At 40.4% G+C, this 15956-nt stretch overlaps 1 protein-coding gene across 1 annotated transcript in view; it reads left to right on the top strand.

Moving 5' to 3' along the window:
- Positions 1-13037: 13037 nt before the first annotated feature.
- trabd2a (TraB domain containing 2A) overlaps positions 13038-15956 on the top strand; it is a 60493-nt gene continuing 57574 nt past the window's right edge. Inside the window, exons 1-2 of the mRNA XM_028602310.1 lie at positions 13038-13341; positions 14814-15374. Coding sequence (XP_028458111.1) covers positions 13237-13341; positions 14814-15374 — 666 coding nt within the window. The 5' untranslated portion in view covers positions 13038-13236. The remainder of the gene's footprint in view (positions 13342-14813; positions 15375-15956) is intronic.

Raw genomic sequence — 15956 nt, 5'->3', positions numbered from 1 at the left:
GATGATGGAAGGTAATGTAAAGATACGGTACAGCAGTGTCCTTGCAAAAATAATTATGTGTTTATTTATGGTATATTATTTATTTAGTTTTAAGTTTGAGTAAAAAAAGTGTCCACATTATTACAGATTCTGTTGGCCTGTCCACCACTTTGGTTAGACTGAAATATTTCAACAATTATTGGATGGCTTGCCATGACATTTTGTACAGACATTCCCAGAGGATGACTTCCTATAGTGCCAACATGATGTTAAAGCTTGAAATTACAAACTCCCACTTCACACTTTAACAGCTATGCCTTACTGCAGGGGTGTCAAACTCAAGTTCCCTAAGGGCCACACTATAAAATGAGAATCACATCATCCTTGACTGAATTATTGCATGTCTCATATAGTCTTTTCACTTACAGTTGGAAAAAAGCGTAAAAAAAAGTTGTGAAAAGTGATACAAATGTATTGTGAACCTAAATGTAGATAGGGGCCGGATCAAAATTAGCAAGGGGCCAGATTCGGCCCGCGGGCCTTGAGTTTGACATGTGTGCCTTACTGTATGTCATAGTTCCAGTCTGTTCCATTTTGTCATCAGGGTTTTTAAAGAGGAGAAAAAAATGAAGTCAGGGAAAATCAATGACAAAAATGAAACAACACCACAGGCAGACAGTGAGTCATGAACTTTATGAATAGGGTGGACAACCAGCGGCACTGACACGGTTCCACTTGTGTGGTCCAGACAAAAGCCCCCAATTCTGCTGTTATTTGAAACATGATCACAAGGTGTCTGGTTTATCATCATTCCCTTATGGTTAGACATTCCCTCAAATATAACAGACGTAGAGATGAATTCATCTTAAACAGCCATTCTCTGTATAGGTACAACTATATACATGTAGTTTAAGATACACTGAGTTGAACAGCATTCATATTTATGAGAATTTCACTTTATATGGCTTAAATGTATTTTCATTGAAAGAAAAGTTTGACACATTTAATGCTTAGACACTATCAGCTGAAAGGCAATGCTGAAGGTGCAAAGATTGTACACTACACACATTTTACAGAACATTGTTGCTCTTACCAGCAAATGCTGTAAGAACATTGTTTTTAATATCCAAAGAAAATGTTGTCATTGATCCCAGATGTTTTTTTGACTCTCAATATTGAAGTAATTACGGAAACATTCCACCGGGAGGAAAATCAGAGCAAACGAGAGCTGTCATTTCCCTAATGAAAGAGCCTGTTATTATTTCTTCATAACTTAACGTCTGGCTGACAATATGGGCTTTATGACACTTTCAATTTCCATTTCAATCAGCCTGGTGGGGTGGGGGGGGGGAGGCCTGATAACACAATGCTCTCATTGATGCACACACTCCGGCGTGCACACACAATCAGACACACACAGATCAGGTGGAGTTTCAGCGCTTTGGTTCAGAGCCCGGCTTAACACACATGCACACAAAAAGCACGGACACACACCTTCCGACGCATACACACAGAGCACTTTCACCGTCAGCCAACACCCAGGCAACCTCCCCACTTTTACACGATCATTTTTGGCACGACTTCAATGAGACGCAGGTGAGAAGTGCACTGGTGAAACTGAAACCTCATGCTCTGCCTGTTGACACAGTCAGAGAGTAAAAGGAAGGCAGAGTGGCTCTTTGGATTGTATTGACCCCTGCAAGCTAGGAGGACCAAGCAGAGTTCAAGGGGAGCAGTTTGACTGACAGCCGCTGTGTACATCTTTGTAAAAGCCTAACATGCAGGCCAAGTAGGGATAGGATATTTTTTTGAGACACAAATCTCTTTCATTTGGCACTAAGATTTATTTATTCCTACCAGTTGAGCGATATAGGTTACCGAGGTCACTAGAAAAACTGGTCTAATTTCCTATACAGAGGCTGACATTTTCAGCCAGATTCTCACGCTAGACCCTACTGTCTTCTAGACAAACCAAGACCATTTGTTAATTATACACTTGATTTTGTTTGCTCATGAGCAGACTCAACATTTAAAAAAACAGCACTAAGATTTATGTACACACTGTGAGGAAATATAACTTAAGTGGTAAATTCAACAGTCCTATAACGGGTACTTTAATGGGCTTTAGTGTTAAAGGACAATTCCGGCGCAAAATGAACCTAGGGGTTAATAACACATGATTACTGAGTCGACTGTTCTCTGGTATATGTTTTCATGCTAATCGAATGTGTCTCTAGCTTGAAACAAGATAGCGCAAACCGCTGATTAGCTTATAAAGCTATTCATCGGGGCATGGGTAAAGTAAAAAGAAATTGCTATTTCTATACCACTAACAAGGCTCAAAATAGCACCACACTTCAACAGTAGCATAATGAGGGTCCCTACATGTAAACCGAAGCATTGAGAACTTTGTAAGTGTACAGACAGTTTATTTAGATAAAAAGATAGTTTATAAAGACTGTACCATTCATGTATACAGGCACGCGCCATCTTGGGAAAACAGTCATGACCAGTTGAATGACGAACGCCGTGCTTGAGCTATGTTACTGGTTACTGGTTGCACGCCGTTCGTCGTTCGACTGGTCATGACTGTTTTCCCAAGATGGCGCCTGCTTGTATACGTTAACACTTGTTTCAAGCTAGAGAAACATTCAATTAGCATGAAAACAGATCCCAGAGAACGGTCGACTCGATAATCATGTGTTATTAACCCCTGGGTTCATTTTGCGCCGGAATTGTCCTTTAGTGTCTTTCACACACAGTGGACTCAAATAAATCCAGGTTGCTTCACTTCGCAACTATCATTTATTCGTTTAAAGTTACCTTGTGGAGTTTTTGACCACTAGAATTTGCTATGGAGCAATGTTTGTTTGATTTGAAACATTTTCTTTATTCTTGTGCACAAGCATGCGGCCGGGTGACACAGTAAACATTCTGCCAATGGTTTCACACTACTCCACTGATCTACAGGTGGTGATAATGTGCTTGCGATGCTCACACAAAGGCAGCGAAGAAGAAGACTACTACTAGCAGATAAACGTGAATGTAAACAAATGTACGTTTTAAATGTATTTAATGTTGCTAATATTGTATTAGGGACTTTTACACCTATAGCTCTGGAGACTCGTGCGATTTCGGGGGTGAAGTTGTAACATTGTTGCATTTTTGATTTGGTTCGTTTAGTGACACTTTGTCAAACGAAATGGTCGTGCAATACTCGCCATCACTTCCTGGGCTCAGAAATGAAGGAGCAACACTAAACTCATGGGCTTTGTGGTTTTGCTTTAGTGTTTCTAATATTTTAGAAGAAGGTGAACAATATGAGCAGCTGACAAGACAGCGAGTGAAGGAGAGAACGGGCGCTAATGAGAGAGACATTATGATGTGTTGTCCCACAGACGACAAGTGATGTATGTCATAAGTTATGGATTGGAAGTTATCATCCATTAAATCACATATAAGTTTGTTAATTGTGTGCAAGGTTGAATTCATTTAAATTGGTGGCTAGTAAATGCACTGTTTTTTGGTTCATTTCCAATATTTTGGTGGGATCACATTTTCACCTAAAGTGAACCAAACTCTGGTGCACTTGGAAGTAAACCAAGACCCCCGTTTTCAAGTGGACCGTTTGGTCCACACCAGAGTTCGAATGAGCTTTCACACCACCCCAAATAAACCAGACTATCCGAAGAAACGCTCCAGGGTTCAGTTAAAGCGGACCAACATGTTCAGGATTGAAAGCACCCTAATGAAAGTAAATGCATTCAACATGTGTGTTAGGCCTTGTACACACAATGGATCTTGGTGAGAAATACTCAATTTAAACAGAAACTTTGTTTGTCCACAGAAAAGTCCACAGGGCATGTTTAATTTATAGTTATAATTCCACACGCACGCACGCGCGCGTGCACACACACACACACACACACACACACACACACACACACACACACACACACACACACACACACACACACACACACACACACACACACACACAGAGGCCGACAGAGAGCAGAAAACCACTGGACCAGAGGGATGAACGTCTGAGTGATATCCACGGTGTTTGAGCCAGAGTGAGTCACGCTGGGCGCCCTGACCACTAAATCAAAGAGCTGTTTGAACAGCTGCATTCCTTCACACCCCTTCATCCTCTCTCTCTCTTGCTGTGCAGTGATACTAACTTTGGTTTTCTCGCTCCCCCTCCCTAGTAATGTTCTGGTGTGATGGAGATCAAGCTTAATGGAAAAAGAGTGCAAAAGCGAGGTAAGTCATCCTTTGACTGTGGACAGGTGTCTATTAGAGGTCGAGCGTAAAGATGAAACGGAGGAACTCCGTGAGGCTTCACAGCGGCAACTGCAGCTGATTTATGGACCCATGACAGCCCCGAGTGAGTCATTATGTAGCTTCCATTTCTTTTCACACATATACAGCTGGCCTCCTCCAGAGTCACATAATGTTGGGCCATTCGTTTTCAATGACATGTAATTGCAATTGTATGGACAAACCCGGCACTAAAACATTTCTTTTGAACGTTTCCAAAGTTATGTTCTCTGGATGTGTTTAGACAAGAGTCAGCAGACAGTAGGAAGTGATGGCTGCTCACTGAACTGCTAGCAATAAGGTTGATTCTATATTGCTTAATATTTAAAAAATATAGTGCGTCTTAGCATAGCGACATAATGGTCAACAACTTAAAGGAATACTCAAAAGATGATAAATGCATGATGAGGTCCTTCAACTACCACCCTTGATTTGATTTACTTCTGTAACCATCGTCTCGGTACAGTGGACTCAGTTAAAAATAACAACAATTAAAAAGCATTGATTGGTGTTGATATGTTTTATGTAAAGCACTTTGAATTGCCTTGTTGCTGAAATGTGCTACATAAATAAGGTTGCCTTGATATTGGTGTTTGGATAGTTTAGAACAGATTATCAATAAAATGAAAGTGAGACAGGCTTGTAAAAACACATGTAGCCGTAAAGATTGACTTCTACTTTTTTCTTTTTTTTTTAAGTGGAAAGAACTGTTGGTTTTGAGCATGTTGAAGCCTCTGGCAGTGACAGAGAACTGAGACATCAATTTAAGCATATCATGAAACCTAATGATCTGAGTACACATGCACACTGCACATCAGAGAGCGAGAGAGAGAGAGAGACTTTTTGGAATGACTGGATGTCTAGGGTGGAGTTGGAATGATAATAGTAGGAAAGATACATTATTATTTTTCTTTACTTAACGCTGGCTGGAAGCAATAAACAAATCTAAATCAACTTTTGACCTCAACTCGAGACAATCTTAGGAAAAGCAACAGGATAGATTTCAACTGGATTTTGTTTTCAGTAAATGGAATGAGCAAAACGGAACATGTTTCACGTGACTGTCTTGGTCTGTTTGTGATTTGATGCCAAACATACCAATAAACAAAGAAATCTAACGCGCATCTGAAGAGAATCACCACAGATAACTTTGCACTCTGGCATCAAGTATCTGAAACCTGGATGTCGTATACTGTATAAGGGCATGTGTAGTCTTAAACTATGTAGTGTGATACAGAGTATCTGAGAAAACACAGTTGTATTGATGTTTACAACTTTTTGTAAGGAAGACACTGTGACACACCAGAAATGACATTTCTCGAAACGTATTGGCCAGTGTTACCAGTGCTGAGACTGATATGCCATAAGCTATTGTTGACCAAAATATTGGCCCTGCCGATTTATTGGGCTGTAATCGTTATAAATTAGTTGCCAGTTGTTACAACTTTCATTGTCCACTGATTTAGTCCATCCCCTCCACGGTAGAGGTGAATCTAGGTGGAAAAAAGGACTTATGTTACTTTTTTGCATGTTGAAAATATAAGTCTGAATGAATATTGATTTTCCTCTAAATAAGATCAGTCAATAAACCTCAGATCCCTATCTTACATGCCTGGGTAGATTATTACACACAACAATTACTGTAGACGCCCAAAACGAATTATGGACAAACAAAAAGGCAAAAAACACCCAAATATACCACGCTATTGACTTAAGCTGCCAAGATTTTAAAGACATTCCTCAAGGATAACACCTGCAGCAGTTGAAGTTTAAATTAGCTTGGTTTTCTTATTAGAGGTTTGAAAGGTGATGAGCAATACCCCCCATCCCCCCACCCCCCAAAAAAGAACAAAAAAAACCCTTTTTATTGTTATTATGTGGATGCCCTTGGAGACATCCTGAGAAAGATGTTTCCTAATAAAGAAAGGGGAAACAGGAGAGCGATGGTGGGGGTTGGTAATTAAGTACATGAGCTTGGGGCAGACCTTTGGATCTATATGTGGTATAGTTGTCTGCCCACAGAGCTGCCATGACACTCTGGATTCCAGTAACTGCTTTTTACTATGAACACCATTTTTGCTTTGAAGCTGTGACTAAAGGCTCACTCACAAACCACATCCATCACAACTAACCATTCAGCCATGCCTCTCCTGCTCTGTGTGTCATTTGGAGTTAATGTCGTGTTTTTTTTTTAAATATGAAACTGTAGATGTTTACAAAAACCGGATAATTGAATGTGTTGTGAATATCAAAAACAGCAATCATGTGGTTTGTATCCCTGCTAAAACTGGAAGGCCAGTGTATAACTCTTACTGACGTTGAGTTATTTGGAAGGTTTGTTTGCTTGTGTTGGGAAATCACAGATTAGAATAGATGGGATTCCTGTAAACGGCACAAAGAAATCCCTTTTAGATTTAGAAGTGTAGTCAAGTCAGATTATCATTTCAAAGGTCACATCTCCGTTTTGTTAGTAATGACTCTGGTATTGACGCTGTTGAAAGAACTAAAGAAATCCAGATCAGCACTTTGTAACCACCACAATGTCTCTGACTCTACGCTTCACTCAGAAACGGAGAATTTCAGGAAGTCACCGTTTACTGAGATCACATAGATCAAGATTTGTCTGTATAACACATGCCATAGAAGGTAGCTCCTATACTTACATAAACAATAATATGTCTGGGCGCCTGGCTAGCTCACCTGTAGAGCAGGCGCGCCCACATATAGAGTTTTACTCTTCGAACGCAGCGGTCGTAGGTTCGACTGCGGCCTTTTGCTGCATGTCATTCCCCCCCCTTTCATGTCTTCATCTGTCCTACATAAATAATGGCCTAAAATGCCCAGAAATGATCTTAAATACTAATTTGTAACTAAAACATGTCTGAGTCACTGTTTTGGTTGTGAGAGATTAACAAAATTGCCTTCAGCAGGAAGCTACCTAAAAAACCTTCATCATGAGACAGACATTAAGGTTTGTGTCCTGGGCATCTTTTTCATAATGTGCATTGTAAGTTATGGAAAATGGATAGGATTAAATAAGTGTATACTTCTTCCTACTCCTTTTCAGACATGTCTATGTTGGCTAATGTTACTTATTGTTTATTGAATGTTTTGCTTATTTAACTTATTAGTACATTTGTTTGATGTTTGGTTTATTTTTGATATGTCTGAAATAAATGTCTTCATTCATTAAGTGAGCTGTTTGAAAAGTCCTGTTTAAAACGAATAGACAAGAAAAGTCCACAAGTCCAACAGGTAAATAGATCTGTACCAGTGAAGTAAACCATAAGATGCTGAAGTCAACAGTCTTGACTGATTGAATACACAGACCGAGTTGTGAGTGTCTTGCAGGTGGTGGGGGTTCTGCTGAACCACTGAGGGAGAGACCGTGTGAACCCTGCATCCATGGACAGTTCAGTAAGGTATGTCCATGTCTGTCTGGTATGTCCAGAAGACCTGTGAGATTCTTAGATTGCTTTGAACCGATAGACACAATCCTGCAGTGTGTTTATTGAGGGTATTTAAGTGCGACTGCACCTTATATGACACAGACCAGGGAACCATTAATACATTCATTTAGCCTGAAACACAAATGTTGATATTAGATGTATACATATTTGCAGATTCTAAGAGTTATAGATTTGTTAGATTAGAACATGATAGATTAGACATTTTTAAATGTAAAAATTTAAATATTATTCTCTGAACTAGGAAGCCTTGTATATATATATGAAATTTTTTTTTATATATGATAACTTAAATGAATTAATCTGAAAACCCTAACCCACTTTGAGAATCACTGGTATAAATAATAGATGAAGACAGAATGTTGTTGAAGTTCCCAAATGACACTTTTTGCAGAGAGTTAGATGAAAACATCAATACCACTCTCATATTTGTATGTTAAATATGAATGTACAGGCAACAGACCGTTAGCTTAGTTAGCCTAAAGACTTGGAGCAAAGGGAAACAATGACGCTAGCCTGCTGTGTCTTGAACCCTCCACACACACACGCATACGCACGCATGCACACACACACACACACACACACACACACACACACACACACACACACACACGTGCGCACATGCACGTAGAATTGCAGATAATAGTGCCAGGTCTTTTCAATCAGAGTTTAATGGGGTGTGAAGGAAGTAGACCATGGTCGATATGACTGACCATCTGTAAATGGACTGAGTCACATGAGCTCAAATTATTACTGGAAGGCTTACACAGTCGTCCGTGTTCTTCTTTTCTCTTCTCGTGTGTAACTGAATGGACAACTCGGTCCAGCAGTCTGCTTACTGGCAGACATGTTTTCTGTGGTCCATTTTCAGGATTATGAAAACATCAGGAATGTGTCAACTGGGTGTACATGCGCACATTCTGTAAACCAGGCCTATGGAAAGCAATCTGGAAGCCCTTGCATGCTTGCATACACACATTTGCTGTCTTTGTTTGTTGCTATTTATGTTTTTTCCAACTTTGCTTTGGGCAAAATCAATCCGAGATCATATGTTAAGACTTAATTGAAAACATTTTAAAAAATCATTTAGATATTTGTCACTATTTTGTCATTTTACTATGCCAAAGAGACAGACAGAGTTGTCACCTGACAGGATCAAATACATCCACCTCCCAGTCTTTATAAAATGAAACATATGTGGTCATTTCCATATATTCAAATCCTTTTGAAGATTTCTCTAAAGATGTAGAATCAGATGTTTGCTCGGGAACCCTCAGTAGACCCCAGCGTTTGATCTTCACAAACTGATCCACTTTATAGTGGAAATGTACAGATGTGCTGTAGTATCAGTATTGACAGGGGTCACTGAAACAGGCTTCAAAACAGACTCCCCTTTCATAGAATAATAAAATGAATACTTTAAAATACATTAAATGTTGGAGGGAAAAAGGTTACGGATCACTCTTAATTTCAATTGTCTCTTTCTTTTGAAGATTATTTATGTCTTGAATGAATTTTACTGGTCATTAGACAACATGTGAAGGGTCATGCGAATTAGGAATCAGTCCAAACAAAAATGCAAACAATTAAGGAAATTACTAATAAAACATCAAAAGCAAGGATTGGACTTTTTATGACAGCCTGTTTTGCACTCGTAAAACTTTAAATCAGCCTTCCCTTTAAAATGAAACAACCATCATTCAAAATAATCTTAACTGTGTGTGTATGTCACCAAAAAATTAACAGAACCTTCACTATAAAAGTAAACTAAAGGGTATCACACAGGTTTCTAGTTACCTGACAAAAACACTTGTTAATGCCTATGATAAGGCCATTATTATTTTACTAATAAACCTCACATGCTGGTGTATCATATATGGTTTGAGTTATGGAAATATTGAGTGTGTGACACTGTGATCTGCTGGCTAGTGATCCTTGACTATCCGAGGAGTCATGACCCCCGGACTTTGTCCCACATTTAGTTTCAGTGAAGAGCTAAAATATGTGGATTCAGTTCACAGCAGTTATCAGGTCTTACCTCAGACATAAGTAATGCTACACAGAGCTACAGAATATGATGTATGTTGAATGAGTATTTATATAGAAAAACCTTTGTGGGCTAAGTGGGGAAATAGAGCAGGAAATAAAGAGCAGGTGTGTGTGTGTGTGTGTGTGTGTGTGTGTGTGTGTGTGTGTGTGTGTGTGTGTGTGTGTGTGTGTGTGTGTGTGTGTGTGTGTGTGTGTGTGTGTGTGTGTGTGTGTGTGTAGCAGCAGCAGCAGCATCATCATCATCATCATCTCTCTACAAGTCTCAGGGCTCTCAACCTTTTTGGACATTAAAGAGGAAGCAGCTGCAGGTGTTCTTTTTACCTTTCTTCAAATGCACAACACAGATGAACACACACACACACACACACACACACACACACACACACACACAACACACACACACACACACACACACACACACACACACACAGTATTTTCATTACTCTACCTCTTTCGTTGTGATTTTACAACAGCTTGTAGATTACCTTGAGGCAAGGGCAATTTCAAGTAGGCTGTAAATAAATGATTGGCCTTTTCTTCATTACTCAGACAACATGACTGGACAAATTCATTTTTTCAAGGGCTGTCACTTTTCAGATTTTCACACATATCCTTTGAACTATCTATCTAAATAAGTAGAATCTGAATACATTTAAAGTAAGGAACGGGCTATGCATTTACTATATCATGCTTTAATTTTATATCGGCATAGATTTTAAACAGAGAAGAGGGTCCAGAAGTGGAAATTGAATGAGAAATGTTTTGGGACAGGATGAGGCTGACCCAGCCACATCCTGTCTTCAGATCGGTGGATGCTGGAGAGACATCACTAACAAAGTCTGTATCTGTGTCTGACGCTTCTCTTCTGTCTTTTCTCTTCGTCTGTGTTTTGCCCTTGCGTTTTCCATCCTCACTTTCATCTTTCCGCCTCCTCTTTCTTTTTCAGTGTTTTAAATTCCTCCATGTCTCTGAATGACCAGACCAGACCTGCTGCAGTGTTGACAAAGCACAGACTATTTACAGTACAGCTGTAAAACAGAGAAGTAGAGAATACAGCTAGCAAAAATATCTTTTTCCACTAGGGGGAGCTGTAACAGGGTCCCAATACAATCAAGGGTCCCAATTGCACTACAGACAGAAGCACTGTAGAATGGGTCCATTAAGCATGCATATATATTTTAAATACATACAGTTTAAATGTATAGGCTATAAATATCCCTATCAAATTCCCCTTTTCTATTTTCTATTTCAATTTTAAACTGGGTAAGTGTGTCCTCCCCTTATCAGTAAAGACTGATAAAACTGTCTATTAATTAATATGATTTTCCCAATCACTGACTTTTCACAGCTGTGAGATCGCCTTTGATTGCTGATTTCTGTCTTGCCAGGAATCCTGATCACGTTTTTTTTAACCCGTTCTTTGTCTGCGTAATGAAGCCCTGAAGTCGTTCTCTGCGTAAACAACCCGCTTAGTATTTACTCAGACGTCTGACAACACCAACATGTGTTCGCTGCCAGCGTGTGAACCGGGAGTTTGACGCTATGGAGCATAGATTCAGAGCGCATAGATCGGCCTCCAGCTACAAATTCCGTAAAAGATCCCACTCTCGACGTATAGGCTGCAACCTGCGCCTCTATGTTAGATTATTGACTAGGCTATAGTCCACACAACGAATGTTGACGGGGAAGATTCTGTTTAGAAAGCTTTCTGATAAAGAAAGAAAACATCAGTGAGCGATGAGCTGGTAGATGTAGTCATATATTTGGAACCCTCCTTATCCAAATTTCACAAATATCTACATTTGTACTTAAGAGTGTATTTTGATTGATTTATTCTTGTTGCATGCAGTGTCCAGCTGAGCGTATAGCACAGCACCTATATAGGCTATAGCGTTCTTTCCCCCTTTTATAACAATTAGATTCACAAAAACACAGTCAAAACCAAGTTGTTTTCAACGCAATCTTTTACTTAATTACTGTGCAAAATTATCAATTTGAATAGCTATTTGCCACTAAAACATCAGTAGGCTATCAAAAAAAAAATTTCATGGAGCCTAAGTGTGATAGAGCAGCAGTTATTTTATGGCAGTGTGATAGTTATGGCAGTGTGATAGGCTCCATGAGGGTCTATCACAAACTATTGAGGTAGGCTAGCCTATGCTTGCCAATAAATGTATGGGGATACAATGATAACATGATCAGGTTATGGAATAGGTTGGGTAACATATGGTGAGCGGCCTTGTCCCGCTGCCGCGTGAAGTCTGCTGATCTTTTCTGGGGTCTCCATGTCTGTGCTGTGATGCAGCGCAGACAGCGCTGTTATTGCGGGCTTTTTCTCATGTTAATGCTTCCAGTTTGTCAGGCATTACCAGGGCATGGTAATCTATCCACGGGATCTCCACTGGCACCCTTGATCGCCCGAAGGCCTCCTATAGGGTGACAACAAGAGACACCATCAGTCTCAAACTGAAGATATAGCCTAAAAGGTAACGGTATAGGCTACTGTGAATTAACTGAAATAAAAAAATCCTGATAAAATAGGCTATTGACATTAGTTATGGCTTTAAGTTATTGTGAATCTTAAAGGTGTGTGTGTGTGTGTGTGTGTGTGTGTGTGTGTGTGTGTGTGATTGAGAGAGAGAAAGAGAAAGAGAGGGGTATGTAGGCAACCCAGGGGGCAGGTAGAATAGAATTGCCCGACAGATGCTCACACACGTCAGAGAGAGAGAGAAAGAGAGAGAGAGAGAGAGAGAGAGAGAGAGAGAGAGAGAGAGAGAGAGTTGCAGATACAGACAGTGAGGACTGGGCAGACAGAGCAGAGTTCAGAGAAGTTTGGGCTTTAAAGTACAAGTCAGCGGTGCAGTTTGCTCATTCACACCAGTTGCATCATCACTAACTATCCCTAAACAACAAGGAAAACAATCCAGATTTTGACTCTTTTGACACTTTTTTTTGGCTCTAGGTGCGTTGACGCGTACATCGACCTGTTGGTTCAATTCAATTCTTTGGATAAACTCGCGCAAACTTTTGCAAAACGCCGCGAAGAAGGCAATTTAGAGAAGGGAGTGTGGAGAGAGCAGCCTCGGTGAGAGGGTGATGTGACCCTGCGTAAACTCCAACGTCCAGCTCTCTCTCTCTCTCTCTCTCTCTCTCTCTCTCTCTCTCTCTCTCTCTCTCTCTCTCTCTCTCTCTCTCTCTCAAACACACGTGAAACAGCAGCAGCGTGTCCGTGTCCAGGGCTCGAGCCAGCATGACTCTGTCCGGCGGTTTGTCGGATACTTGTCAGCTCATTTTACGCGACCGCATGGAGCCGGAGATGTGGAGGTAGGCTACTTCATCCATGCTTTCTGGGGAATAGTTGCTGCAACACGTCGGGAAGTGAAAACAAGCTACCGTGCACACTTTGGATAGAGCTACGATGCGGGGCACTTTGGGCGCATTCATTCAGTCCTGTGCGCTGCTGCTGGTCCGAGCAGACCAGTGGAGGCTGAAGGACTCCGCCAACTGCGAGCTGAACAAGAAAGTAAGTCACTGTGAAGCGAAAATAAATAGGATATTACACTGCTCAAGTGCTGCAGCATGGTTATATCCACTGTAAGTTATTATCTCTCAGAACTGCCACATTGTATTTTATATGGCAGTAGCTATAATGTGTCAGTAAAGGAGCCCTAAAGTGCCATTCTCCCTCTTTTGGCAGTTTGACATAGGCTACTGTTCACCTTTTCTACATCAGGGACACAATATTTGGTCCAACTTCTTAATGTTCAGTTGAACCTCTCTGTGGTATACTTGTCTAAGTTGTGTATTGTACTGGTGAAAGTCAGCCTTGTCTTGTGTTTTGTATAGGTTTGTAACTAATGACTATTTTCATGATTGATTTATTATTTATATCATGTTTTTTTTCAATGAATCTATTACCTCTAAAATGAGGGAGAATATTTTAAAATGCCCATCACAAGTCCCAATAGCCCAATGTGTTGTCTTCAAATCGTTTCCAAAGAAATTCAACTAATAATCATATAATGATCATTAATAATGATATAAAGAGCTGGTGGCAAATTATTTTTCTGCTTGATAAATAACATTAATCAGTTATCAAAATGATTAATGATTCATCTTCTGTCAGTTGACAAATTGAGTCATCATTCCAGTACTAGTTGTGCGTATTGGCTTTTAGGTCTTTACACACTCTAGCTAGATGTGTGTATTTGGGGGAAATGGCATTAATTCAAGACTTGTTCTGTCCTTTTGTCCCTTTTATTGATTAGCTTTCATGCAGTCAATCACGCTCTTTAAACTCACCCAGAGCACTTCAGGAAACAGGAAGTGGGAACTTTCTTAGCTTAGCTTAACATTCTGGGCTCACAGTCTGACAATCACTGACATGTCTATTGTTTGTTTGGCACCTTGGTCCTAAGTGGCCTGTTAATAAGTCATTATCAGTCTGTTAGCAGTCTGTCTAATAAACAGCCTCTCACAGACAAAGTGGTGGCTTGGTGTCAGACAGGCCCCGGGTTAGTTCATGTAAAGTAACATAAGTAAGTAACAAGTAACATAAAGCAACTTTTAAGTCAAAAATGCGTCGTCCCGCTGCTTTTGTGAATTCAGCACAATTTTTCTGTCTGTTTCCTGATTTCTCTCTCTCCTATATGGGGATATCATCACGTTCTGATTTAGTCATATTTAAGGCTAAAAATTGTATAAAATTAAGCAACAACAATTTTGAAAATCAGCATGGCAAATATTTACTGGTTCCAGCTTATCAAATGTGAGGATTTCCTGATTTTCAGTGTTTTATATCACTGTAAGTGGAATGACTTTGGGTCACAAAACAACAAGCAATTTGAAGACAACTCCTTGGACATTTTTTACTATTTTTTGACATCAATAAGTCCATTAATAGATCAATCAGAAAATAGTCAACAGATTAATCAATACGGAAAGTAATGTTTTTTGCTTCTTCTTATTCTCCCCCCCCCCCTTACCCCCCCCCAGCAAACAGACTTAAATTCCTTCCTGTGGACGATCAAACGTGACCCTCCCTCATATTTCTATGGTACAATCCACGTTCCCTACACGCGCGTTTGGGACTTCATCCCCGAAAACTCCAAGCAGGCCTTCCAGGATAGCAACATTGTCTACTTTGAGCTGGACCTGACGGACCCTTACACCATCTCAGCCCTGACCAGCTGCCAGCTGCTCCCTCAGGGCGAGAACCTGCAGGATGTCCTGCCCAGAGACATCTATCGGAGACTTAAAAGACACCTTGAGTATGTAAAACTCATGATGCCATCATGGATGACCCCAGATCAGAGAGGGAAGGGACTCTATGCAGACTACCTCTTCAACGCCATTGCTGGGAACTGGGAGAGGAAGCGTCCCGTTTGGGTGATGCTGATGGTGAATTCGTTAACCGAGGCAGATATTAAGACACGAGGAGTGCCGGTGCTGGACTTGTACCTGGCCCAGGAGGCAGAGAGGATGAGGAAGAGGACGGGGGCTGTCGAGAAGGTGGAGGAGCAGTGCCATCCACTCAACGGGCTCAACTTCTCTCAGGTGAGTTCCGGCCTTTTTTACACTTGCACCCTGTCAGCTGTGTTTGGAATTGTCTCTGTGTTTCTGTGTGACCAAACAAGATAACGGTGTTGTATTGACATAAAAAACAGAAATGCATGTCAGCCTGTCTAATACTTATGGCTGATTTTTTTTATACACTGTCAAGATATGCATCATTGCAATTTAACAGTCCAGAAACTATTTTATGGCATTCATTCTAGAGATAATCCATTCATTTGCTGTGGTTAAGGATAAAGAGATGGAAATCATGAATCATTTTGCTTATTCGAATCACATCGTTCAGTTTAATTCAAAATGAGTGAGCACATCGCCCTTCATCCGGCTGCGATGTTCAGTCTGTTCCTAGTCCAAGTCTGAGTAATTAGGTCCCGACATTTCCCTTTAACACATGTACTACACAACCGGAGATTGTCAGTGTCAGATGCGTTCTCACTTACTGGAAATTCTCCATTTAATTTAGATGAGCGGTAGCGCTGGGTAGAGCGTGCAGCATACATGACATGACATGACACGGATTATACTGAGTCACGGAGCTGTTCATAATTTGGTCATAAACAACCA

Source organism: Perca flavescens, chromosome 16 (assembly GCF_004354835.1).
Source record: "Perca flavescens isolate YP-PL-M2 chromosome 16, PFLA_1.0, whole genome shotgun sequence".
Taxonomy (NCBI): Eukaryota; Metazoa; Chordata; class Actinopteri; order Perciformes; family Percidae; genus Perca; species Perca flavescens.
The sequence above is the reverse complement of the archived record's forward strand: the minus strand, read 5'-3'. Positions and strand labels throughout refer to the sequence as shown.